General features: G+C 42.7%; 1 protein-coding gene across 7 annotated transcripts in view; it reads right to left on the bottom strand.

Moving 5' to 3' along the window:
• The window catches only part of GLT8D2 (glycosyltransferase 8 domain containing 2), a 51891-nt gene that overhangs the window by 13679 nt on the left and 11703 nt on the right, over positions 1 to 26509 (bottom strand). For all 7 annotated transcript variants that reach the window (XM_060111966.1, XM_060111960.1, XM_060111967.1 and 4 more), the window contains 4 exons: positions 13743 to 13789; positions 11560 to 11652; positions 4167 to 4338; positions 999 to 1116 (listed from right to left, as the gene is read on the bottom strand). In XM_060111966.1, coding sequence (XP_059967949.1) covers positions 999 to 1116; positions 4167 to 4338; positions 11560 to 11652; positions 13743 to 13761 — 402 coding nt within the window. In that variant the 5' untranslated portion in view covers positions 13762 to 13789. The remainder of the gene's footprint in view (positions 1 to 998; positions 1117 to 4166; positions 4339 to 11559; positions 11653 to 13742; positions 13790 to 26509) is intronic.

Raw genomic sequence — 26509 nt, 5'->3', positions numbered from 1 at the left:
GCCTGCCTTCCTCTACACTCAATAATTTGACTACTGTCAACTAAAACAGCCTTAAACACACGTGCACACACACATGCAGCACATGTGTGTGCACACACACAGGCACACATACATAACCTCACGTGTGCATGCGCACACACCCACATGCACACATACATACATGCACATGTGCGTGTGCATGTGGAGCTCATCTCACACGTCATCACATCACACACACAGGTTCACCCTCCTAGCTCCTTGAACCAGAAAAAAGCCAGAGAAGCATGGGATGAGGATGGGGGTCTTAACGTTTTAATAGCTACAATACCATATAATGCAAAGTGCCACCTCAGCTAGCACGCTTGATAATAAATATCTGGAATTGGGAAAAGATCTTATCATCAGAGGGCTTCGAATTTAGTTAATTTTCAAGGATGGATTTAAATAATAATCACATGTAGAAGGTGGCTGCATTTTCTGTACACCTGCCATCAAAAACACCACTCTTTATGCAGAAGAGGGTCCCTTTTGTAAGAGCTCCTGCAGTACAACACCTTAAGATTCCCAATGCCAGGAAGAAAGTTGGTGTCTCCTGAAAGTATGTCAATACTCTGAAGTATATAATCTATCTTGCTACCATTTTTCCTCAGCTGCTGGGATACTCTGAGCTAAGTGTAAGGTCCCGGCACGGTACACACAACTGCCTCTGGGCTGGGAATACTTTTTCTAGGCCTCACAATTCGGGCCCTCCCCTGCCCCACAGGCATATTTACGCGCATAAATGCATCCTGCATTTTCTTACGCTTCGTTTCTTCTTTCATAGCTTCATTATAGTTTATGTAAACCATTTTACATCCTTTCTGCAGTAGGTGGCTTTTGAATTATAAATAAGCAGAGTTTGGTGGACATCTAAAACTGTTAGGCTTCTAAAACATTCTGTGTGCATCCCAGTGGCTGATGCTCCATACTGAACAAGGTCTCACCGAGAACCATCCCCGACATGTGTGATCCCTACTCACAGGCTGGAGCAGCTCAGGCCTCGCGGAGTCTGGTCTGATCTTTCCTTTGAGTACCGTAGGGTTGAATTCCACGATTTTAAAGTTTATTTCTCTCAGTTTAGAATGTTCGATCCATTTTCTAAAGGGATGACAAAAACAAAAACAGAAAACAACCTCGAGCACACACCTCCAAACTTTCCTCAATTTGCCTATTGCCTCAATCTCTTGCCTCCATAGAAAGTTAAAAGTAAAATATGTGCAACCTTAGTAGAGTCTAGTCTATAAATCCTTCGGATTTTTTCCCCATCTGGTTTAGCTTTGAATCTTTTTTTTTCTTCATTCACATAACTTTCTGCAAAGGAAATGAAGCAAAATAGTAATAACCAAATATCTCCCCAGATCCACATAATCTCCACAGGAAACTAGAAGAACAAAAAGTGTTCCTTCTTTCTTATAAAGCAGCATCTGTGGTTGACGGTGCTCTCTTTTTTTTTATTGTTTTGCGGTACGCGGGCCTCTCACTGTTGTGGCCTCTGCCGTTATGGAGCACAGGCTCCGGACGTGCAGGCTCAGCGGCCATGGCTCACGGGCCCAGCCGCTCCGCGGCATGTGGGATCTTCCCGGACCGGGGCACGAACCCACGTCCCCTGCATCGGCAGGCGGACTCTCAACCACTGCACCACCAGGGAAGCCCAACGGTGCTCTCTTTGCCATGGGTTAACAGCACTGTAAGGAAGCCCGGCCTTCTGAACCTGCTACTTTGACTGAATCGTGTTTACTCTGCTGTTTTGCCTCCAAGGATGATTTGAGTTTACCTTTGCCTCTCAATATTCTGTCCTTGCTCCCCACTTTCTCTTCCTCCTCCTCTCCACCCTCTCCGCTTATGTGTTCTCAGTCTCACAGAACTTGAAATACCTTGAACTTCCCTTCATCTCTGCTCTCTCCACTTCTTCCATCCTCCTTAGAAATAGTCACTGTTAACAGCTGGGGATCTTTCTGGGTCTTTTTCTTTACAGAAATACATATATGTACATGTACAAATTTACAGTTTGGGGGTTTTGATTTCATTGCTATAGACTGAATGCTGTGCCCCCCACAGATTTGTATGTTGAAACCTAATCCCCAGTGTGATGGTATTTGGAGGTGTGGATTGTAGGAGGTGATTAGGTCATGAGGATGAAGCCCTCATGAATGAGACTAGTGCCCCTTATAAAAGACGTTCATCTTGGGCTTCCCTGGTGGCGCAGTGGTTGAGAGTCCGCCTGCCAATGCAGGGGACACGGGTTCGTGCCCCGGTCTGGGAAGATCCCACATGCCGCGGAGTGGCTGGGCCCGTGAGCCATGGCCGCTGAGCCTGCGCGTCCAGAGCCTGTGCTCCGCAACGGCAGAGGCCACAACAGTGAGAGGCCCGCATACCACAAAAAAAAAAAAAAAAAAAAAAAAAAAAGACGTTCATCCCAGTGAACTCCCTTACTCCTTCTGCCATGTGAGAACACAGTGAGAAGGCAGCCTGCTATGAAGCACGAAATGAGCCCTTACCAGACATAGAATCTGCTGACACCTAGAACTTGGGCTTCCCAGGCTCCAGAACTTGAGAAGTAAATTTCTCTTGTTTTTAAGCCAAACCATCCAGTCTGTGCATTCGGTTACAGCAGCTCAAACAGATTAAGACATTCATAAAGTGGGTCATACTATATGAGGTGTACTGCAACTGTATTTTCCACTTAGTAATATGTCTTGGAGATATTCTATGCCTTCTTTCTTTGTTAATAGCTGGATCATATTCCATAGTTCATTTAAATATTCTTTCACTGATGGACATTTAAGCACTTCACAATTTTTTTTACTACTTCACATAATGCCGAAATTAACATTATTGTACATATATTTTCGTCATATGTACTAGAATTTCCGCAGCACAGATTCCCAGCTGTTGAAATGGAATGGTGAGTCAAACTATATAAGCATATACCATTTGATTAGATATTGCCATACTGCCCTCCCAAAATTGCTTTACCAATTTATGAAGTGTACATTGTGTAAACAAGGAATAAGCATGTCCATTTTCCTGCACAGGATGGTGTTGTCCTATTTAGTTTTTACCATCCTGATGAGAGCAGTTACATGCCATTGTTTTAATTTGTGTTTCCCTATTAGTAACATGGAATGCCTTTTCGTGTTTGCTGGCCATTTATAGTGTTTTTTTCTGTGAATTGTCTGTACTCTGTGCTCATTTTTCTACTATATGCTCATCTTTTTGAATTTTTTTGGTAAGAATTCTTTATACATTTTGAATAGTAAACCATTGTCTATAATACATGCTGAAAATATCTTGCCTAATCTGTTGTGTGATCAGTTTCACTCAGTGTTTTTCACCAGTTGAAACTTTTTAAATATTAGCAGTCAAATCTGTCAGTTTTTTCCCTTGGGCTCAAGGAGTCACTCTCCATACCAAAATTATACAATTATCCCACAGTTTAGTAAGACATTTAGAATTTTATTTCCTGTTTATTTCTTTTAAATCCAACTCCAATTTATGTTTTAGTATGGTGTGTGATAGGAAAGAGACCACTTTGAAGTTTAAAAATTATAATTAGTGATGATTCTGAGCCATATTAAATTATTATATTATATTAATAGTCTCTCAGGTTAAGAAAGCAGAGAAAAGAGAAACTTTTAGAAAGAAAGACTCATATAAACTGCTTAAGGATTGGGTTTCCTTCATTCATTAGATAATTCACTTCTGCAGAATGATGCATTGCCCTACCAGATTAATGAGGCTTTGCTAAAATTTCCTTAGCTAGGAACACGTTTGTCAGGCCATCAAGTAAACCTCAGGTCGTTCCCTCATTAATTTGAAGGACATTTATCAAACCAAAGAAAGAAGGGAATCCATGTAAAGAAAGACAAGGACAATTAAAAGAAAGTAGAAAACTCCAAAGTCGGGCTTCCCTGGTGACGCAGTGGTTGAGAGTCCGCCTGCCGATGCAGGGGACACGGGTTCGTGCCCCGGTCTGGGAAGATCCCACATGCCGCGGAGCGGCTAGGCCCGTGAGCCATGGCCGCTGAGCCTGCGCGTCCGGAGCCTGTGCTCCGCAATGGGAGAGGCCACAACAGTGAGAGGCCCGCGTACCGCAAACAAACAAACAAACAAACAAACACCTCCAAAGTCTATAGTACACGGATTACCGTATTCTGGACAGAGTGTTCCGGAGTCCAACTACATAGAACAAAATGTTGGCATCAGTGTTGCTGTAGATGCTGTTGATGGCAGCCATAGCCGCACCCATCCTCCCTGCTGCTGCACAAATCACCACTGGAATCTCATCTTCCATATCCTCAGGAGTCTCAGAGTCATCATCTGGAAACATCAAAATCAGAGTCTTGGAACATGAAGGAATTTCACAGTCTGACTTGTCTTCCACACTCCAGGGGGAAGGATAGCATAGTGGGGAAGAGATTGCCGATAATAATCCAATATCCAGTGTCTCCTTCTTCTCTTAGAAATACAACATTGGAACTTTAGCTGGCACATAGCCAACTGCTAAGAATATTTTTCCAGACTCCCTTGAAGCTCTGTGTGATCAAGTGCTGACCAATGGGATGTTAGTGCCAGTATATGTGCAACACCTGAGTTTGCCTTTACAAGGAATATGCTTACCCTCCCCTTTTCTCTTCCCCCTTCCCTTTGCCTGGAATGTTGATATGATGATAGGAGTTAGAGCAGCCATCTTGGACCATGAGATGGAAGCTGCCTCTTGAGGACACCGAAACTATAAGATAGAAAGGATCCTGATCTGGATGATTATGGAACTGACACATCAGATTTTCACTTGAGAGAGAAAATAAACTTCTATTTTGCTTAAGTCACTATTATTTTGGAGCTCTCTTAAAGAAGCCAATCAGATAGCCTAACACATACACACAGTTGAAAAATATGTGAAGAACTGAAAAGCCTCATTTGATTCAACATTCTTCAACTCTTGTCTGAATTGGAATATTTACCTTGCCTACATTGCTATAAAATATACTGTTTGTGATCTTGCTTTCTGTTATCCACCCTCTTGTTGAGGGAGTCAAAAGTTGATGGCAAAAAAAGGAGATAAATGAAAAAGTATGACTAATGCATAAGATGAATAATTGATTATTCTTCTGATCCTTGGCTATGATATAAAACACTAATGTCATAACATCATATTTTGGTACCACAACACAACTTTTAGGTATGAAGAATAATAATTATCAGTATGTAGACTATTCACTATCAAACAGATATCTGATTTTTACTTAAAGCTCTCTCTTTCTTTACAGATGTCTTTTTGCAAAATCTCTATTATTCAGACCCAGGGTAGTTTTAACTGATATTTAATCCAACAAACGTGTATGAAACTAACTACCAGATACTCTGCTTTGTATAATTTAAGAAATATTGAAAGGCCTCCCTCTTTATCTCCTACATCTCTTCTACCACCTTCCTCCGCAAGTGAAATTTCCACCACTACAATAATTTTTCACAGTATATTTGCTGGCATGAGATAATGCTCATAATATAATGTTAAGGGTCGGGGGAAGAGAACACAAAATCCTTTCCAGTATTTGATCCCAATTTGACACATGCATATTTGCAAATGGATCTATGTCTATTTATAGAATTATGAGTAATTTTAATTTCCTTATTTGTGTTTCTTGTACTTTCCACATTCTCCAAAGTAATTACAGGTTGCTTTTATAAAGAGAAGAAAAAATTTCTTAAGGGACTGTTCCTTTTGGACTAAACTGTCATCTTGGGGAGGTCCCCTAATCGTGTGGTATGTTGCCTAATCATATGGTACCTGCAGGCATCTAAGTGATCTGCCTAAATGAAAATTTGACTATGTTTCTTCATTGTTTAAAGTTCTCCCGTGGTTGCTATAGGATAGAGCCACATTCCATTCCTGGCACACGTGGATCCAGTCCCTGTTCACTTCTCTAGCCTTGTCTACTTCTATTCCAGCGTTGCAAAAATACTAGCAGTTCCCTGAATACTGGCACCATGTTGTCCCTTATCTCAATGCCTTTTCACAGGCTGTTTCTGATGTCTGGAATATTATTTTCATCCCCTCCTGCATGTCTAACTATTACATATTCATTCCAAGTGCAGTATAGACATTGGAGCCCCCAGGAAGCCTTTAACAGCTCACTAACACAAATTAGTTCAGCCCTCACCCATGCTCACTCAGTCCTTGCTTGTGGGTGGATTTACCAGCTGCACTGCAATTTATTTGGTAGCATGTCTTTCCTTTCCTGTAACACTAGGAGCTCTGTGAAGGCTGGGACAGTATCTTGTTCACCTCTGTTTCCTCTTCAGCTAGCCCAGTGCTGGAACATGGTAGATTCTCAATACATTTTGGATGGTTGGCTGGCTGGCTGGCTGGGTGAATTCATTAGAAACCTCTATTTGAGCACTTACCACACTGCATGGGAAGAATCTATTCATGTGTATGTCTCCTATACTAGACTGTAAGCTCATTGTATTATCCCCACTGAGTCTGGCACCTAGCAAGCACTTAATGAAAGTTTGCTGAAATCAACTAAACAGATATGATGCATTGGCCTTAGAGAACAGGGCCCTAGAGGAAAAATTCATGGGTGACTCTTAGGGGCAAAGAAAGAGGGAAGGGTTGAAAACCTGGGGCAGTACCTGGCTGTCAGGCTCAGATAGAGCCCTTCATCAGGCCATGCGCAGAATGAGGTTTGGAGGAACACATCCCCATGAAAGAAGAGCACCCCAAGAGAAGGTCAAACCCTGAGTTTACAGCTCTGCTGCAGACACATCACACCACCATACTGCTTAAGAGCCTCTGCCAGTCAGAGAATCTGGGAGCTAACCTAAGCCAAAAATACTGCTCTCTGCCTAGAAGTCTCCCCTGGACAGAATGATAGATGAAGGCACATTGGAGGAAGGGTGGGAAGATTTTTCACCTGTAATTCTTCACCAATGCCCCATCCTAGCAGATCTTTGGGAATCAGCCATTGTACTACTTGGAGCTGTTATACCAAATGCTGCCTGAGCCAGACCATTAAAAGGTTTGTTATGAGAAGCCATTTGGTGCCCATAAAAATCTCATATAATAATGGCATATGGACTAGAAATTTATTATATTGCTTTAGACCCTTCTCACAAGTAACTCTTATCAAACAGTGTCCATTTCTAGAAGAGGTGAAATGTCTGCACTCCCAGGGCCAAATCTCTGAATCCCATTTCAAATTAGAACTATTTTAGCCAAACATATAAACTTGCTGCACCCCAAATGGGCCAAGAGTGAATCACCAGCATGCTGATTGCAAGGAAATTGTCAGGAGATTCCATGGAATGTCACTATCAGGAGATTACATAGAGTGGTACCATGTTTTTCTTCAGTACCTGACTTCCCAGGGCCTCTGGACTTCACGTTATGACACTAGTTCTTTGAATTAATGTTTTAAAAGTTGTGAAGATTAATATGGAATAGGTGAGGTACAGAGGATTTTTAGGGCACTGAAACTATTCTGTATTCTATAAGGATAGATAAATATCCTTATAAATTTCTCAAAACCCATAAAATGTACAACACCAGGGGTGAACCCTAATGTAAACTATGGACACTGGTGGAAATTCCCTGGTGGTCCAGTGGTTAGAACTCCCTGCTTCCACTGCAGGGGACACGGGTTTGATTCCTGGTCAGGGAACTAAGATCCTGCATGCTGCGCAGCACGGCCAAAAAAAAAAAATTAACTATGGACACTAGTGAAAATGATGTGTTAACATAGGTCCACGGATTGTAACACATGTACCACTCTGGTACAGGATGTTAATAGTGGGGGAGGCTGTGTGTGTGTGTGTGTGTGTGTGAGCATGTGCATGTGAGTGTGTGCGTGTGCACGTGTGTGTGCGTGCGTGTGTGTGTTTGTGGTGGAAAGGGGTATGGGGGAAATCTCTGTACCTTCTGCTCAGTTTTGCTGTGAAACTAAAACTGCTCTAAAAAATAAAGTCTATAAAATATTAACATGCACTTCTTGAAAAATTCCAGTCAAACAGAAGAGTATCCAAATGGTGATTGTTTTCTGCAGACCTCTCAGCCCACATTCCAAAGGTTACCAGTGTGGTATGTGCCTCTCAAACCCTTCTTAATGTACATACAAAAGCACATACTACATATTATATAAATATTACATGAAATTTGATGTATTATTTTAAAACCAAAATACCACCCTCCCCGCCCCAAAGGAGAATCATTTAAGAGTTCTTGGGACTTCATCTTCAAAAGTAGCCAAAGAATTCAAGTGACAGGGTATCCCAGAAAATCTTTTGCGGTTAGTGAAATCAGGGTATAACTAAGAACATTCAGAATACTACGCACACAGTTTAGGTGATCTTGGTATAGTGGTGGGACAGCAGTGATTATAAAATGAAAGTAACATGTGCATGCTCTGCTGGGGGAGACTAAAGGGAAAGAGGTGCTCAGCCTAGAAAAACCTTTCTCAGTGGATTTCCTACGAAGTCAACGTGTCTTGGGTTTAACTTTGAAACAAACTAAAAAATTTTTAAACTGAAAAAAAACACAAATGCAATCATACTTTTCATAGTCTTCTGTAACCTGCTTTTTCCACTTACATACCACGGACATCCATCTTTCCATGCCAACTATGTTCTTTTGAGTGGTATCTCGTAACACTGATTCTCTCTCTTTTGTAAAATTTTGACACTGTGTGGGATAAAAAGGTGCTACTGGATCCATTCATGTGGCGAAAACACTTTATCATATATAAATATATAGCCAGTTAGTCAGGATGTGCATTTCCTCACAGTTCTTTTAACAGCTATTATAAAAGCAACACATTTCTTTCCATGGAGAGAGGAATTTGCAATGCGATCAGCCGACTGAATGTGTTGGTTTATGGGCAGGAAGTAAAACATGAGGAGTAACAAGCTCAAAGTTCAGACAACATTTGACCTTGTATGACCTCCTCTCTCTTTCTCTCTCTCTCTCTCTCTCTCTCTCTCTCTCTCTCGACCTTTCTCAAAACAATTTACTGAGTCATTAGTTACATACTGCTATGGACTTAATTGCATACCCCTAAAATTCATATGTTGAAGCTCTAACCCCCAGTTCCTCAGAATGTGACTGTATTTGGAGATCGGGCCTTTAAAGAGGCAGTTAGGTTAAATGAGGCCCACCTTTAACTCCATATGGCTAGCGTCCTTATAAGAAGAGGAAAAGACACCAGGCCATGTGAGGACACAGAGAGAAGGCGTTCCTCTGCAGGACAAACCAGCCCTGCCGGCACCTTGATCTTGGCCTTCCAGCCTCCAGAACTGTGAGAAAATTAATGTCTGTTGTTTAAGCTACCCAGTCTGTGGTATTTTGTTATGGCAGCCCAGGCAGACTAATATAGATTTCTTTAAATTTACCTACTGTAAGTACATAGTTCAATGATATTTAGTAAATTTATCCCATTTTAGAACATTTTCATCACCAGAAAATTTCCCTTCAGCTGGGTTGCAGTCAAGCCACTCCCACTCCCAGCCCCAGGCAACCACTGATCTGTTTTTCTGTCTCCATAGATTTGCCTTTCCTAGAAATTTCCTTTAAATGGAATCATACAACATATGGTGTTTTTGGTCTAGCTTCTTTCATTTAGTATGTGTGTGAGGTTTATTCATATTGTATCATGTATTAGTGGTTTGTTCCTTTTTATTGTTGAAAAGTACTCCATTGCATGGATATAACACATTTTATATATTCACTACTTGATTCACATGTGGATTGCTTCCAGTTTGGGGCTACTATCAATAATGCCCTATAAACATCTGCATACATATCTCTGTATGGAAATCATTCACTTTCCAGAGGCTCCTAATGTTCATCTAGACCTGATTATACATATTTTTAATTTTTTATGAATTTTTAATTAATTAACTAATTAATTAATTTTTGGCTATGTTGGGTCTTTGTTGCTGCACGCAGGCTTTTCTCTGGTTGAGGTGAGCGGGGGCTACTCTTCCTTGTGGTGGCGGGCTTCGCATTGTGGTGGCTTCTCTTGTTGCGGGGCACGGGCTCTAGGCACGTGGGCTCCGTAGTTGTGGCGCACAGGCTTAGTTGCTCCGCGGCACGTGGGATCTTCCCGGACCAGGGCTTGAACCCGTGTCCCCTGCATTGGCAGGTGGATTCTTAACCACTCACCTCCAGGGAAGCCCTTATGAATTTTTTTATATTGAAAAAGTCAGGGCCTCCCTGGTGGCGCAAGTGGTTGAGAGTCCGCCTGCCGATGCAGGGGATACAGGTTCGTGCCCCGGTCTGGGAGGATCCCATATGCCGCGGAGCGGCTGGGCCCGTGAGCCATGGCCGCTGAGCCTGCGCGTCCGGAGCCTGCGCGTCCGGAGCCTGTGCTCCGCAACGGGGGAGGCCACAACAGTGAGAGGCCCGCATACCGCAAAAAAAAAAAAAAAAAAAAAAAAAAAAAGTCAGCTTTGTGAGAGCAGGGACGTTATTTTGTTCCTTGTAGTGTGTCCAGTGCCTAAGCCTCTGGCTTAAAAAAAAATTGTGAATATGAATGTATATAATGCACCAAAATATTAATTGTATTTGTCTTTGGCTGATACAGCTACAGGTAATATTTTTCCTTTGTATTTTCCATAAATGAGTATATTCATTTTGCTGATATAAAACAGTAAACTAATGAAAAATAAAACACTACTGGTGCTACTTAATTTTTGTGTGTTGGCTTTGTATGTTTGGAGAAGTGAGGTTCCATCCCATGCAATTCACCCCTGAAGAGGGAAACTGGGCTCCCCAGTGCAGCTGGAGGAGGACATATGGTCAATGCAGCGATTTTGCTCATAAGCGAAATTATTGAAAGACTCCAAAAGGATGGATGCAGAACAGGCCACTCAGAGCGAGGTCCGAAACCAACAGCCTCAGCATCAACTGGGAGTTCATCAGAAATGCAAATTCTCAGCCCCACCCCCAAACTACTGATTCAAAACCTGGCGCCAGGGCTGTGTTTGAACAAGCCCTCTGTGTGATTCTGATATGTGCTAAGTTTGAATAGTACTGATCATTCTAGAACACAACTGAAAATCTGGCCTTGGGTGGATATTCTAAAAGCAGGTACTTGGAAGCTGACTGAACTTTTGTTTCTCTCTGAACCCAGCTATTGGAAGGACTCAAACTGTGTTCTTAGGTATCTCATCTTGATGGACCACATGCCTGCCTGCCTGCTCCATTCTTCTTTTTTTAAATATATTTTTTCTTTGTGGTAAAATACGCAACATAAAATTTACCATCTTAACCATTTTCAAGTGTACAGTTCAGTGGTATTAAATACATTCGCACTGTTGTACAATCATCACTGTCATCCATCCCCCTAACGCTTTTCATTTTGTAAAACTGAAACTCTATACCCATTAAACAATAACTCCCCTTTCCCCTCCCCCCACCCAGCCCCCCGCAGTCATCACTATGCTTTCTGTCTCTATGAATTTGGCTACTCTAAGTACCTCATGTTGGTGGAATCACAGAGTATTTGACTTTTTGTGACTGGCTTATGTCACTTTGCATACCTGTTTCGTTCCTGAGCACAGTCCCCCTATGAACTTTCTTATACAGAATCCCACAGATGGTCACAATCAAAAGGAACAGCAACACCTGGTTAACTGAAATAAAAACAGAAACAGGTTCAAGTATAACCTATCAAACTGAAATTGTGGAATAAGTTTAGAATAGCCAGTGGGAACAGACGCTCTCCCTGACATACACAGGACTGGAGGCCTGGAACCTTCCTCTAAGCAGGTAGCACATGGAGTCAAGAGTTAATCTGTGATACTGCTGATACTCAAGGATACACAGATGTAGTTTAAGGGCTAAACCCAGGCAGTCTGATTGCAGAAGCTGTAACCTTGATGATTGCATGGTGCTGCCTCTGGAGCCACTTTCTGTGCAGGAATACTTTGTTTCAAATAATAGCCAACATTTATATAACACTTAGGATGAGCCAGTGCTTATTATGAATACATGTTCTTAGTCATTATAACAGCTGCTTCTCAGTTAGTTCTACCACTGGTCAAGGATGATGTACATAAAACTCTTGCCCTGAGTAAGAGGTTAGAAGATCCCAATACCTCTTCCCAGTCTAAGCCTCCAGGGCCATCCTTTCCAGAACAGTGATGCTTGCCCTTAGGATCTACTGAGAACTAGAATGGTGTTGGACAGTGTTTTCCTAAGTATGGAGCCATACACCACTGGTTGTACATGGGATGACTTAGGAGGCTTGTGTTCATAGCATTGAGTAACATTAAATCACAGTGAGAAATCAGTCCTAATTTCATATGCAGGCAGGTAACAAAAGCTACCCAGAACTGAATAACACTACTCTAACCATATATATTTGTACAATCACCTTCTTTTGAGACATAACTGTTACTCTACTTATAGTAAGGATATACACTTTCTATTACAAGATACACTTATAATTTTTTAAATGAGTCAATTTAAAGAAAATAGTAAGTCATGCACAGAACAGAAGGAACGCAGATGATGAAAAGTTGAGAAAGTGGTACACTGCCATATGCGGTACACAAATGCCTGCAGTTTAGTAAACATTGGTAGAAGGGGAAAGGGCTGGGATTTGAAGTCAGACTCAAATCTCATTTTACCACCTACTAGCTGTGTGGCCTTGGACAGGTTACTTAACCTCTCTGAGCCTCAGTCTGCTCATCTGCTAAATGGGGATTGTAATAATAACCATTACCTTGCATGGGTGTTTTGAGAGCTACCAAAGGCAATGTAAGCCCAATACAGACTTTAAAATTGTTTTGTATTATTATTTACTATTTTTTTGTGTTAAGATATTTATACTTATTTGCCTCATACTGATCTATTTTCTGGCCCCTAGGCCTTTGTCTTTACATCTGTAAAAGGAAGGAGCTGGACAATCTCCACGGATGCCTTCCAGAGCTATGTCCTGAGGCTCAATGGTTCTGCCTTGCTGACATCCATCTCCTCTCTGCCTTTCTGGGTTATCAGATTCAGCCACAGACAACCAGATACTATACTCAGTTTAAAACAAAACTATAGAGAAACAGAAGACAAGGGACAAAGTTCTGTAGTTTATCGATACAACTGATTAACATTCACTTCCCACAGCCACTTTGAGGAAGCAGCCTAATGTCTACTATCATCTGACCCTTTTTTAATATAAGTATGTCCCATGCAATATTGGGGATATACTTATACTAAAAAATTATTCATAGTTTATTAGAAATTCAAATCTAACTGGATATCTTGTCTTTTCATCTGCCACATTGGGCAACTCTATTCTGAGGGTAACTAACACAATTAGGTAATTATTTTCCCCTAGATTCACAAACAACTGGATATAAAATCAGAGGCAAGTCCAGGTTTTGATGGGGTCTGAAGATTACATAATTTGAAGTGAATCTTTAAGAATAAGAAATACGAAATTACAAACACTAAATTAGGCAGGAACATGAATACTTATTTAAAATGAGAAAACAAATAATATTTGCAACTTTTACGGAAACATCTGGCCCCTCTCATGAACAAAACACTCAACAACTTTCTACGGAAATCATCCTCATATGATGATGCCAACAAGTGTCTGTGGGAAAACTATCCATGAAAACCAAAGAAGATTAAAAAAAAGAAAATGAATAAGATTCAGCATCAAAACAGTCCTCCAAAATATCTATTTTTAATCATAATTTTTAAAAGTTTGTAATCTTACTTTTTCGTAACAAAGCCATGTGTGTTCATGTGGATAAAAACTGTGACCTGTGGATTAAAGAATAAAAATTATTTTTAAAAGACAATCAACCCAAAAGTCATAATACAATGATTAAGGACTACATCTTTGACCATTTGCTATGTGGAAAATTTTGCAATCATTCTTAACTGTTCTGAATCTAGAATTTTGAACTAAATATTTCTTGAATTCAGCGCTCACCTCTTCAAATTGATTTCTCTGGCTGTACAAAACGTACAAAGGACTCCCAAAGCATAATCTATTACCTTCTCCAAAAACTGCCCTGTCAGCCCTCTAGGTTAGCAGATCAGATGGCACTAACTGGAAGAAATGTCACATAAGAAGTTTTCCTTGATGTAAAATATCAGTCCTGTGCCTTTTTTTCCTGCTATCATAACTTCATTCCTTCGATAAGGAAGCTTCTACATCTTCAGTAATCCCTTGTGAAAACAGAACCATCCTGAGAGGGGCACATTTTACACATCATTCAGTAAATATTTATTGAGATCCTACTAAAAGCCCAGCACTGTGCTATGTACTGGGGATGCAGCAATGCACAAATCAGTCTCAGTCCCTATCATCATGGAGCTGCTTTCAGTAGAGAAAACAGATATTAAAATGTAACAAGTAAAACAACTAGATTATGGTTAAGTGATACGAAGTAAAAAACAGAAGTGCTGGGATAAAGATGAATAGAGACTGGGAGGCCTCTTGGTGAGAAATCAGGAAACACCTCACTGAGGAGATGACATTTGATCAGAAGAAAGGGCAGGAGCCAGTGGGGAGAATGCAGAAGAGCATCCCAGGCAAAGGGAACAGCAAGTGCAAAGGCCCCGGGGCTGATGATTCTAAGTAGCGCAAGAGGTTCAATAAGGCTGGAACAGAGTGGACTAAGGGAGAGACTGGCTAGAAGAGGCTGGAGACAAACTGTGGGGTCTGTAAAGGAATATGGATTTTATTTATTTATTTATTTATTGGCTGTGTTGCATCTTCATTGCTGCACGTGGGCTTTCTCTAGTTGCAGCGAGTGGGGGCTACTCTTTGTGTGGTGTGCGGGCTTCTCATTGCGGTGGCTTCCCTTGTTGTGGAGCACGGGCTCTAGGTGTGCAGGTTTAGTAGTTGTGGCTTGCAGGCTCAGTAGTTGTGGCTCATGGGCTCTAGAGCACGCAGGCTTCAGTAGTTGTGGCGCGTGGCTCAGTATTTGTGGCTTGCAGGCTCTAGAGCGCAGGCTCAGTAGTTGTGGCACACGGGCTTAGCTGCTCGGCAGCATGTGGGATCTTCCCGGACCAGGGATTGAACCTGTGTCCCCAGCATTGGCAGGCGGATTCTTAACCACGGCGCCACCAGAGAAATCCCTGGATTTTCTTTTAAATGCATGTAACCCCCTTCATCAGCCTTTGTCTTCCTTAAAGCCCTAAAGCAATGTTTTTCAAACATTCCCACAGAAATTCTGATGATAAAGGAGAGCGGACACTCCAAAGTCATCCCCAGTGAGTTCAAAATATCTTACAAGTTTCTTGTTTTACCTTCAAGTTCATGTAAACTGTACATAAATATAGGGGAAAAAAATAGTCCCTTCATTGTCGGAAGAGCTCCTCTCAGGGAGAAAACTCTTCTTTATGAAATCAAGGTCTTCTATACACAGATGTGATGGATAGGGGTGAGATCAGGAGAAAGCTAACTGGGTCGAGTAAATGATGAGCTGGAATCCCCAGGTTTGGCAGCAGCCCAAGAAGAACAGCGTGTAAGGAGGAGAAAGATCACAGGACAGGAGCTGCCAGTCGCCCAAGAGAATTTCTTTCCCTGTGCAGATGAGCCCTAGGGACTTTCAAAGAACTGGAATTTCCAATATGCAGTCCACAGTCTCTGCCATGCCCTGCACCTTCTAATCCCCACACTACCTCTACAGTGCTTTCCCCTCTGGATCTAAAGACACATGTTGCTGTGTTTGAGGGAAATCAAGGGAACGGGGCAATGTTCTTTATTTCGGACCTGGAGGACAGGGGAGAGAAACAACTGAGCTAGAAAGTTCTGTGGGCACTGGACATGAGAATGGAAGTCATCAAGAATTGGTACAAAGTTTGGAGGGAATATTGGATGGAGGAAAGGTGAGTTAATTGTGAGTTAATTGCATTTGAATCTCCAAATCTATGGCAGATGGCAGGAATCTTAACCTTTTTTTGACATAAGTATCTTGGAAGTCTGGTGAATCCCATAGACTTCTTCCCAGAATTATGTTTTTAAAAGCTTAAAAGATATATTGTATTATAAAGAAAACCAATTACAAAATTTTTTTAAAAAGAAAATTATCAGAATATTGGGGGAAAAAACAAATTTGTGATACCTATAGCATTAAACATGCTTCTTTATTAAATAACAAGGGCTATTAGCAGGTATAATACTTACTGTAACTTTAAGTAGTAATGAGCTTTTAAAAATGTGAGATATTTGTAACAACTGTAATGTAACATGAAAGTATCTGATTTACACTGATGATGATGTCACAGGTACTACAGTTACTTCTGTGGTTTGTTTCCTATATTCACAAATGAAGGAAATACTCAAATTTTTTCTCATCTAAGTGCATGAGAAAATGAAATGTATCCATGGACACTTTGAGGGTCTGTGCATCCCAGGTTAAAGGTTACAGAATCCTTGGGGTAGGTTGATTCAACTGACATCTGGGTTAATATGTCATAGAAAAGTCATGTTTTTAATGTTTTACCATCTAGAAAAACTGCTGCTTTGGGAAGATTTGCCAGGTTTGTGCTGTGGCTTTTTGTAGTCTTAACCACTGGACACCAGGGAAGTCCCAGGGACAACTTCTTTTAACAGAAGAGGCAACTACTTCTTTAGAGAATAAAGAATTGGCCTTGGGCCTCCCTGGTGGCGCAAGTGGTTGAGAGTCCGCCTGCCGATGCAGGGGATGCGGGTTCGTGCCCCGGTCTGGGAGGATCCCATATGCCGCGGAGCGGCTGGGCCCGTGAGCCATGGCCGCTGAGCCTGCGCGTCCGGAGCCTGCGCGTCCGGAGCCTGTGCTCCGCAACGGGGGAGGCCACAACAGTGAGAGGCCCGCATACCGCAAAAAAAAAAAAAAAAAAAAAAAAAAAAAAAAATTGGCCTTAGGAGAACTATTTTTCTGCCAAGACATTTGAGACATGTTGACAAGGTAATTTCTTTATAGTGTCCTGGATTTCCACAAATTTCCTCTTGTGAACTTCCATAATTAGAAAGAGTGCTTCACTCAGGGAGACACAAATGGTGACGTATAACAAATATTCAGTATACCTTTTTTTTAAGAGACTTCCTGTGACACATGTAATTGATTAATTGCATATTAACAGGTCAGCTTCAAAATATGACTTGATTTTCTTTTTTTTTTTTGTAGCCGTGCAGCATGTGGGATCCTAGTTCCTCGACCAGGGATCAAACCCATGCTCCCTGCAGTGGAAGTTCAGAGTCTTAACCACTGGTCCACCAGGGAAGTTCCTTGACTTGTTGATTTTTAAATGTTTAAATTTTTACATATAGTAGAATTCGCTTTTCTGCTTGTATTGTTCCATGAATCTTAACACATGCATAAATTCCTGTGATAATCACAACAAATGAGAAAAAGAACAATTCCAACACCTCCAAAAAATTCTCTTGTGCTGCCCTTTTGCAGGCAAACCCAACTTGACACCTAACTCCCGGCAACCACTGATGTATTCTCTGTGCCTATAGTTTTGTCATTTCTAGAATGTCGTGTAAATGGATTCACACGGTATACAATCTTTAAAGACTCTCTTCTTTTGCTTAGCATGATGCATCTGGGATTGATACTTGCCGTTGCATGAATCAATAATTTGTTCCTTTTTATTGCTGAATAGCGTTCCATTGCAAGGATGTATCACAGTTTATTTATCCATTCACCCATTGAAGGACATCTGAGCTCTTTCCAGTGTTTTTTGATTATGAATAAAGCATCTGTAAACACTTGTTTAGAGGTTTTTGCATGATTTTAAGTTTTTAGTTCTCTGTGGTAAAGACCTAGAAGTGGGGTTGCTAGGTCATTTGGTAGATGTGTGCTTATAAGAAATTTGCCCATCTGTTTTCTGGAGTGGCTTTTATCATTTTGCATTCCTACCAGCAATGGAAGAAAAGTCCAGTTGCTCAGCATTCTTGTCAGCACTTGGTATTTTATTTTAGCTGTTCTAATATGTGTATTTCATGATGGTTTAATATCATTGGGATGGTTAATTTTATGTATCAACTTGATGGAGCCATAATAGTTGGTCAAATACTATTCTGGGTGTTCCTGCAAGGATGTTTTTGGATGAGATTAATGTTAAAGCAGTAGTGTAAGGAACACAGCTTGCCCTCTCTAATGTGGGTGGGCCTCATCCAACTAGTTGAAGTTCTAGACAGAACAAAAAAGCTGACCTTCCCCTGAGTAAGATAATTTCTCTGGTTTGACTGCCTTTGAAGTGGGACATTGACTTCTTCCTACTACCTTCAGACTCAAACTGAAACTCATGCTCTTCCTGGGCCCTGAGCCTGCCAGCCATCAGACTGGATCTACACCAGCAGTTTTCCTGGTTCTCAGACCAGCAGACTCAGACTGGAGCTACACCTTTGGCTCTCTTTAGTCTCCAGCTTGCTGACTCGGCCTGCAGATCTTGAGTCTTGTTGGTTTCCATAATCACATGAGCCAATTCCTTATAATAAGTCTTCTTCTACATACATATACATCTGATTGGTTCTGTTTCTCTGGAGAACCCTGACTAATGCACTGGGGAAGTATCTGTTTAAATCTTTTCCCAATTTTTTTTGTTTGTTTTTTTGTATTTTGTTTCTGTTTTTGTGGTATGCGGGCCTCTCACTGTTGTGGCCTCTCCTGTTGCGGAGCACAGGCTCCGGATGTGCAGGCCCAGTGGCCATGGCTCACAGGCCCAGCCGCTCCGCAGCATGTGGGATCTTCCTGGACTGGGGCACGAACCCGTGTCCCCTGCATCGGCAGGTGGACTCTCAACCACTGCGCCACCGGGGAAGCCTAGGGAAGCCCCTTTTGTAGCACTATTTACAATAGCCAGGACATGGAAGCAACCTAAATGCCCATCAACAGATGAATGGATAAAGAAGATGTGGTACATATATACAATGGAATATTAGTCAGCCATAAAAAGGAACAAAATTGGGTCATTTGTAGACACGTGGATGGATCTAGAGACTGTCACACAGAGTGAAGTAAATTGGAAAGAGAAAAACAAATATCGTATATTAACGCATATAAGTGGAACCTAGAAAAATGGTACAGATGAACCAGTCTGCAGGGCAGAAATAGAGACACAGATGTAGAGAACAAATGTATGGACACCAAGCGGGGAAAGGGGGCTGGGGGTGGGGGTGGGGGGTGGTGGGATGAATTGGGAGATTGGGATTGACATGTATACACTAATATGTATAAAATGGATGACTAATAAGAACCTGCATTATAAAAAATAAAATAAAATAAAATTCAAAAATTCAAAAAAGAAAAGCCACAGACCCTGTTTTTGTAGCCCTCCCAGCTTCCTTTATCCCCTCTAAAAAAGTGTTCTCCTCTTGCCATGAGGGAACTTGCACGTGGCTCACCATGGTTGCAGACCTCAACTTCTCTGCTAATTGTGAATAAACCCATTTTTGCTGGAGGAAAGAAAAAATTCATCTTAGTTTGGAAATCTAAAATTAAATTTTGTCACATATTCATTCATTTCTTTGTGGCATTTTCCAGGAGTTGGAAACTGACTTCCTTTATCTTAAAAAACAAACAAACAAACAAGCTAATTTACCATAAATAACAATTTGTCTTGAAAACTCAAAATTTATTTTAAAATTAAATTGATCCTTCTTAATTACGGTCCTTCAAAAGAACTTCTGAACTTGACGTTTGACTGGATGCAGCCGTCAGCAAACAGGGAATAGTAACCTTTAGAAATCAGCAACATGACAGAGAAGGCAGGATAGCATAGTACCCCAGGGTTTCTTTATGAACCAAAGTGTTGTGAGAACTTGCTGGCAGTGATGTAGGGAAACTCTTCAACAGGGATTTCATTCAAGCCTTTAACTCACTGTAAACAAGTGGCTACAATGTCCCTTTCATTTTCCCGGGATATAGACTGTACACCCAGGAGCTCTGAGTGCATTTGCAACGGCTCTTCTCCTTTTCCCCTCTTGCACTTGGGAATGAATTGAGTCAAAAAGCATGCTACTTATGATTCTTCTGAGATTGGTTTCAGGTACCTTTTATCCATTTACTATTCTGGATGATATACATTCGGCTAACTTTTTGAGGTAATGTCAGCCTAGAATCGTCTTTGGCCACATGTCTGTTCCCTTCCAGAGACCATCTGGTACCACAGGAGAGAATGAGGGGGAGACCAGAAGGCTCTGGGCTCCAAACCCCTGAGGCCAGCTCCTCCCTGTATATCCCAGTCAGCCAAGCCAATCAATTCCCCTCTTTTCCTTAAACTTCTTTGTAACGAGGTTCAATTTCTTGCGAACGAATCCTTACAAATACATTCCCTGTGCAGAATGGGATGTATATATTACTGTGGCCAGAACGGGATGGATATATTACTAATTCCATTTTTCAAATGAGGAAATTGTGGCTCAAAGAGGGTCAGTAACTTGCTCAAAATCACACAGCTGGTAAATAGTAGAACAGGGATTTTAAATTAGGGCTCTGTGACTTCAAATCTGATGCTCTTTAACCACAGGTTCTGAAACTCATGAAAGGCTATTCTGGCTACCCCAGAGGCAGGTGAGGTGGGCTCCAGGTAACTAATGTCACTGTGTGTTGATGAAATTTCACAGCTCCCAGGCGAGGTTGGTCTGCTCTCCCTTGAGTGCTCCGTTACTCTAACTACTGAGCTCATGCCAAAGAGTAAGTGCTCACTCATCTGGCAAGGGGGCTCGTCTTTCCCCTGTCCAGCATGGTGCAACTCTAAAATTTCTTTAAGATAAAATAAGAAGGGCTTCCCTGGTGGCGCAGTGGTTGAGAATCTGCCTGCCAATGCAGGGGACACGTATTCGAGCCCTGGTCCAGGAAGATCCCACACGCCGCGGAGCAGCTAAGCCTGTGTGCCACAACTACTGAGCCTGCACTCTAGAGCCCGCGAGCCACAACTACTGAAGACCGTGCACCTGGAGCCCGTGCTCCGCAACAGGAGAAGCCACCACAGTGAGAAGCCCGTGCACCACAATGAAGAGTAGCCCCCGCTCACCACAACTAGAGAAAGCCCATGAGCAGCATCAAAGACCCAACGCAGCCAAAAATAAATAAATAAAAAATTTTTTAAAAAGATAAAATAAGAGGATTCAGGAAACTGATATGCACATCTAATTGCAAGGCACAGCAGTAGTGAGCCAAGGAGGGAAATTCCTGAAGCAGATTCTTGTAGGAAACCTTCTAAGGTGCTTTTAGAATACAAGGCAGAAAGGAGTCCCTGAGAAGCATGTACCTCCAAGAGAAAGCCTGTTTCATTTACTTTTTATTTTGTTTTTGTTTTTGGTTGTGCCTCACGGCTTGCAGGATCTTAGTTCCCTGACCAGGGGTAGAACCCCGGCCCCTTGCAGTGGAAGCATGGAATCCTAACCACTGGACTGCCAGGGAATTCCCTGTTTCATTTATTTTTTAAAAAACATATGAAATTGTATAAAGATTCAGTATGCCTGATTGGCATACTTCTCTCCCTCTTCACAATTTGATCTCATCTCTGACGGTGGCACGTTCCGTTTAAACTGCTGTAAACTGGTATTTCCAGTGCTTGCCGTCAAAAGCATTCTAATAGATTAAGTAGGTGCGCAAGAGATGTTTGCAGCTTCTAGAGAGGAGCTGATGGTATGGACTTGGCAGAGGGATCAGAGCTGTAAAGGGGTAGGAGAGTGATGGGGGGAAGTCAGGGACGAGAGCTGGAGGAAACAGCTACAAGACATCTTAAGAAGACATAGAATAAGAAGCAGAAATCTGGGGCCAAGGGAAACGAGTGTCTGGAGCAGAGTGTGAGAGGGCATATTCTGGGTTACCATGGTTCCTGCCTGCGACAAGTGCAGCACAGGACTCATTACTATGCGGGCGAGGCCCAGGTGCACGGGAGGTGCAGGCCACCTGCCCGCTCTCTACTCCTCTACACGTGTCCTGTGCGTAGCCTGTGGGACCCCACACTCGCCTGCTTCCCCACCACCTTTGGGGACCGCTCATCCTCAGCCTCTTTGGCTGTTTCCCCATCTCTGGAACCTCTAAATGGTGGACTCTTCTGGCTTGAAATACCATTTATATGCCTACAACTCCCAAATTACTGTCTCCAGCCCAGATCTCTCACGTGGACTCCAGACTCCTAAAGCCGAGTGCCCACTGGGTGGCTCTACTTGAAGGCATCCTCATATCCAGATTCGAACTCCTGACATTTGCCCAAAACACACATCTCCCATCATCTCCCCACAACTGCACAACGGCAACTCCATTCTTCTAATTGCTCCTGCGAAAATAAACTTGGTGTTATCCTTGACCCTCCTCTGTTTCTCATTCCCCACAGATGGACCGACCACAAATCCTGTCAGTTCCACCTTCAAAATATACCCATGATCTTCACCACCGGTACCGCCTTCTCCCTGGCCTGATCACCACCATCCTTTGACTGGATGATTCTGCCTGTGTCTCCTTTTAGTTGGTTGTGTTGTGTTCTGTTTAAAATTCTCCAAGCCCTCGTTATTTCTCTCAGAGTAAAAGCCAAAGTCTGTACAGTGTCCTACAAGATCTCACTCGACCACACTGGCCTCCTTGTCAGGCATTCTCCTGCCTCAGAGCCTTTTACACTCGTTCCCTCCACCTGGAACGCTAGTCCCTTCACCTGGAACACTCCTGCCAGATATCCATGTGGCTGGCTCCTTCGCGTCCCCCAGACTCAGTCAAAACCGCCTAACCTCAGCAACACATATGTCACTTCTCCTCAGCAATGACCACCGTCCAACATACTGCCCATTTCATCGCTGGTCTATTGTCTGCCCTCCTGGTGATAGGCTAAAAGCTCCTTGAAGGCAGGGCATTTTGTCTGTTTTGTTCATTGCCATATGCCCAGCATGAGTGCCTGGAGATATGAACCCTCAAAAATATTTACAGGGCTTCCCTGGTGGTGCAGTGGTTGAGAGTCCGCCTGCCGATGCAGGGGACGCGGGTTCGTGCCCCATTCTGGGAAGATCCCACATGCCGCGGAGCGGCTGGGCCCGTGAGCCATGGCCGCTGAGCCTGCACGTCCGGAGCCTGTGCTCCACAACGGGAGAGGCCACAACAGTGAGAGGCCCGCATACCACAAAAAAAAAAAAAAAAAAAAAAAATTTACAGACTTATATTTTTATAATATAACTACTTTTTTTTTTTTTTTTTTTTTTTTTGTGTGGTATGCGGGCCTCTCACTGTTGTGGCCTCCCCCGTTGCGGAGCACAGGCTCCGGATGCGCAGGCTCCGGATGCGCAGGCCCAGCGGCCATGGCTCACGGGCCCAGCCGCTCCGCGGCATATGGGATCCTCCCAGACCGGGGCACGAACCCGCATCCCCTGCATCGGCAGGCGGACTCTCAACCACTGCGCCACCAGGGAGGCCCTACTTTTATAATATAAAAGATTTATAGAACACATGACCCTCTCCTCCAGGAAGCTGCACAGCACCTCAAACCTCATCTGTTCACAACTGAAACCAGCACCTGCCCCACAGAAGCTCCTCCTCAGTGTTCTCTGAGCATCCTCTTCCACCGCTCCCTCCCAATCCCTCATCCAACCAATGCCTGATTCCTACAGTTTCACCTCCTAAGTGTTTCTTAATCCATCTCCTTTCTACCCTGCCTCATCTCACTGATTAACTCTGCAGTAACTTCCCTCCTGGACTTCCTGCCTCTAGGATTTCTGCTCCCTCCCCTTTCCCAATCCATCACTGGTACAGCTGTCACAGTGACTATTTTTGTTGTTTAATAATTACAGTAAATTAATTTGAAATATACATGCAGGTTGAGTACCTTTTTTTTTTTGGCCACACCGCATGGCAGATCTTAGTTCCCTGACCAAAGATGGAACCCGTGCCCCCCGCAGTGAAAACGCGCAGAGTCTTAACCACTGGACTGCCAGGGAAGTCCCAAGTACCCTTATTTTTTTGTTCGATTTTTCCTTTTCTTTTCATCACTTGAAACATTTAAAGTCTACCAAAAAGTTGAAAGAATGAATTTTCATATACCCTACACCAGATTCACCAATTACTAACACGTTGCCATGTTTCCTTTCTCTCTTTCTCTCTCTCTCCTTCCCTCCCTCTGTATATATATATATGAATGTATATATATATATATATATATATACACACACACATGACTCTTCAGCCCTACATACTTCAGTGTGCATCTCTTAAGAACAAGGACATCCTCCTATATAATCACAATGCCATTATCACACCTAAGAAAAATAACATTAATTTAACATCACTGGATAAGCAGTCCCTATTCAAAATGTCCCCATTATTCCAATATTGTTTTTTATAGTTTGGTTGTCATATCTTTAGTTGCTTTTACTCTTGATCAGTCCCACCTCACCACACTGCCTTTTTATTTTTCATGAACTTTTTTTGGAAGAAAACAAGCCAGTTGTCTTGTAGAATCCTACTGACTAAAGAGTTACTATATGATCCAGCAGTCCCAATCCTGGGCATATACCCAGAGAAAACTAATTGGAAAAGATACATGCACCCCAATGTTCATAGCAGCACTATCTACAATAGCTAAGACATGGAAGCAACCTAAATGTCCATTGATAGACGAATGGATAAAGAAGATGTGGTATATACACACACACAAACACATACACACACAATGAAATACTACTCAGCCATAAAAAAGAATGAAATAATGCCATTTGCAGCAACATGGATGGACCTAGAGATTATCATACTAAGTGAAGTCAGAAAGAGAAAGACAAATAGCATATGATACCACTTATATGTGGAATCTAAAATATGATACAAATGAGCTTATTTACAAAACAGAAACAGACTCACAGACATAGAAAATAAACTTATGGTTACCAAAGGGGAAAGGGATTGCGGGGAGAGGGATAAATTAGGAGTTTGGGATTAACACATACATACTACTATAATGTAAAATAAACAACAAGGACCTACTGTATAGCACAGGGAACTATATTCAGTATCTTGTAATAAACCATAATGGAAAAGAATCTGAAAAAGTGAATATATACAGTGTATAAAAAGTGTATACAAACACACACACACACACATGCTCATATATATAACTGAATCACTTTGCTGTACACCACAAACTAACATAACATTGTAAATCAATTACACTTCAATCAAAAAGACAAAAACAAGCAAACAAAAAACCCCACTACTCTGAGTGTTCCTTTCCTCCCTAAAGCCCTTCACTGGAAATCCAGTAACAAAAGGTTAAGATTGGAGCTTAAGATTCCCCTAGGTCCTCTGTGCCACGCCTTCCATCTAAGCTGAACTGGCTGAAAGTTAGTCTCCAGCCCTCCACTGTCCTTCACACCCAGGTCTATGCTTCTCTTTTTTTAAATTAATTTATTAATTTATTTACTTATTTATTTTTGGCTGCATTGGGTCTTTGTTGCTGCGTGCGGGCCTTTCTCTGGTTGTGGCGAGGTGGGGCTACTCTTCGTTGTGGTGCTCGGGCTTCTCACTGCGGTGGCTTCTCTTGTTGCGGAGCACGGGCTCTGAGTGTGCAGGCTTCAGTAGTTGTGGCACGTGGGCTCAGTAGTTGTGGCACGTGGGCTCAGTAGTTGTGGCTCGCGGGCTCTAGAGCGCAGGCTCAGTAGTTGTGGCACACGGGCTTAGTTGCTCAGCGGCATGTGGGATCTTCCCGGACCAGGGATCAAACCCGTGTCCCCTGCATTGGCAGGTGGATTCTTAACCACTGCACCACCAGGGAAGCCCTCTATGTTTTTCTTGTCGCTGAACTTTGGTTCATTCAGTCCCCTCTGCCTCGAATGCCCTTTCCCCTCCTCTTTCCCCAGTAAATTGCTACTTGTGCTTTAAAGACTCCTCCTTCTCCTTCAGGAAGCCTTACCTGATTACCCTGCCTGGGTGCTCCCCTAATCTCCATTCCCATGCCTATCCTTGCACACAGAACACTGTGTTCTAATATCATGGGTGTGCCTGTCTACTCCACTAGACCATGAGATGACAGAGGACAGGGACTGTGGCCGACCTACCTCTGTGTGCCTCAAGAAATGTGTGTGGAATGAATGAGTGAGAAATAGGAGAGAGGAAGAAAGGGCTCTTGCTGTTCTGTTCTTCAATCCCAGGAAGAAAAGGGTCTGCATACCCTCACTAAGGAAAAAGCCACAAGGCGGGTAAAGCCAGGTTGATGGTCCCACTACAAGAATAAAAGCAGGGGCTTCCCTGGTGGCTCAGTGGTTAAGAATCCGCCTGCCAATGCAAGGGACATGGGTTCGAGCCCTGGTCTGGGAAGATCCCACATGCCACGGAACAGCCCATGCACCACAACTACTCATCCTGTGCTCTAGACCCCGTGAGCCACAACTACTGAGCCCACGTGCCACAATTACTGAAGCCCGTGCATCTAGAGCACATGCTCTGCAACAAGAGAAGCCACGACGTGAGAAGCCCGCGCACCGCAATGATGAGTAGCCCCCACTCACCACAACTAGAGAAAGCCTGCGTGCAGCAACGAAGACCCAACACAGCCAAA

Source organism: Mesoplodon densirostris, chromosome 11 (assembly GCF_025265405.1).
Source record: "Mesoplodon densirostris isolate mMesDen1 chromosome 11, mMesDen1 primary haplotype, whole genome shotgun sequence".
NCBI lineage: Eukaryota > Metazoa > Chordata > Mammalia > Artiodactyla > Ziphiidae > Mesoplodon > Mesoplodon densirostris.
This window is presented reverse-complemented; position numbering and strand designations above follow the sequence as displayed.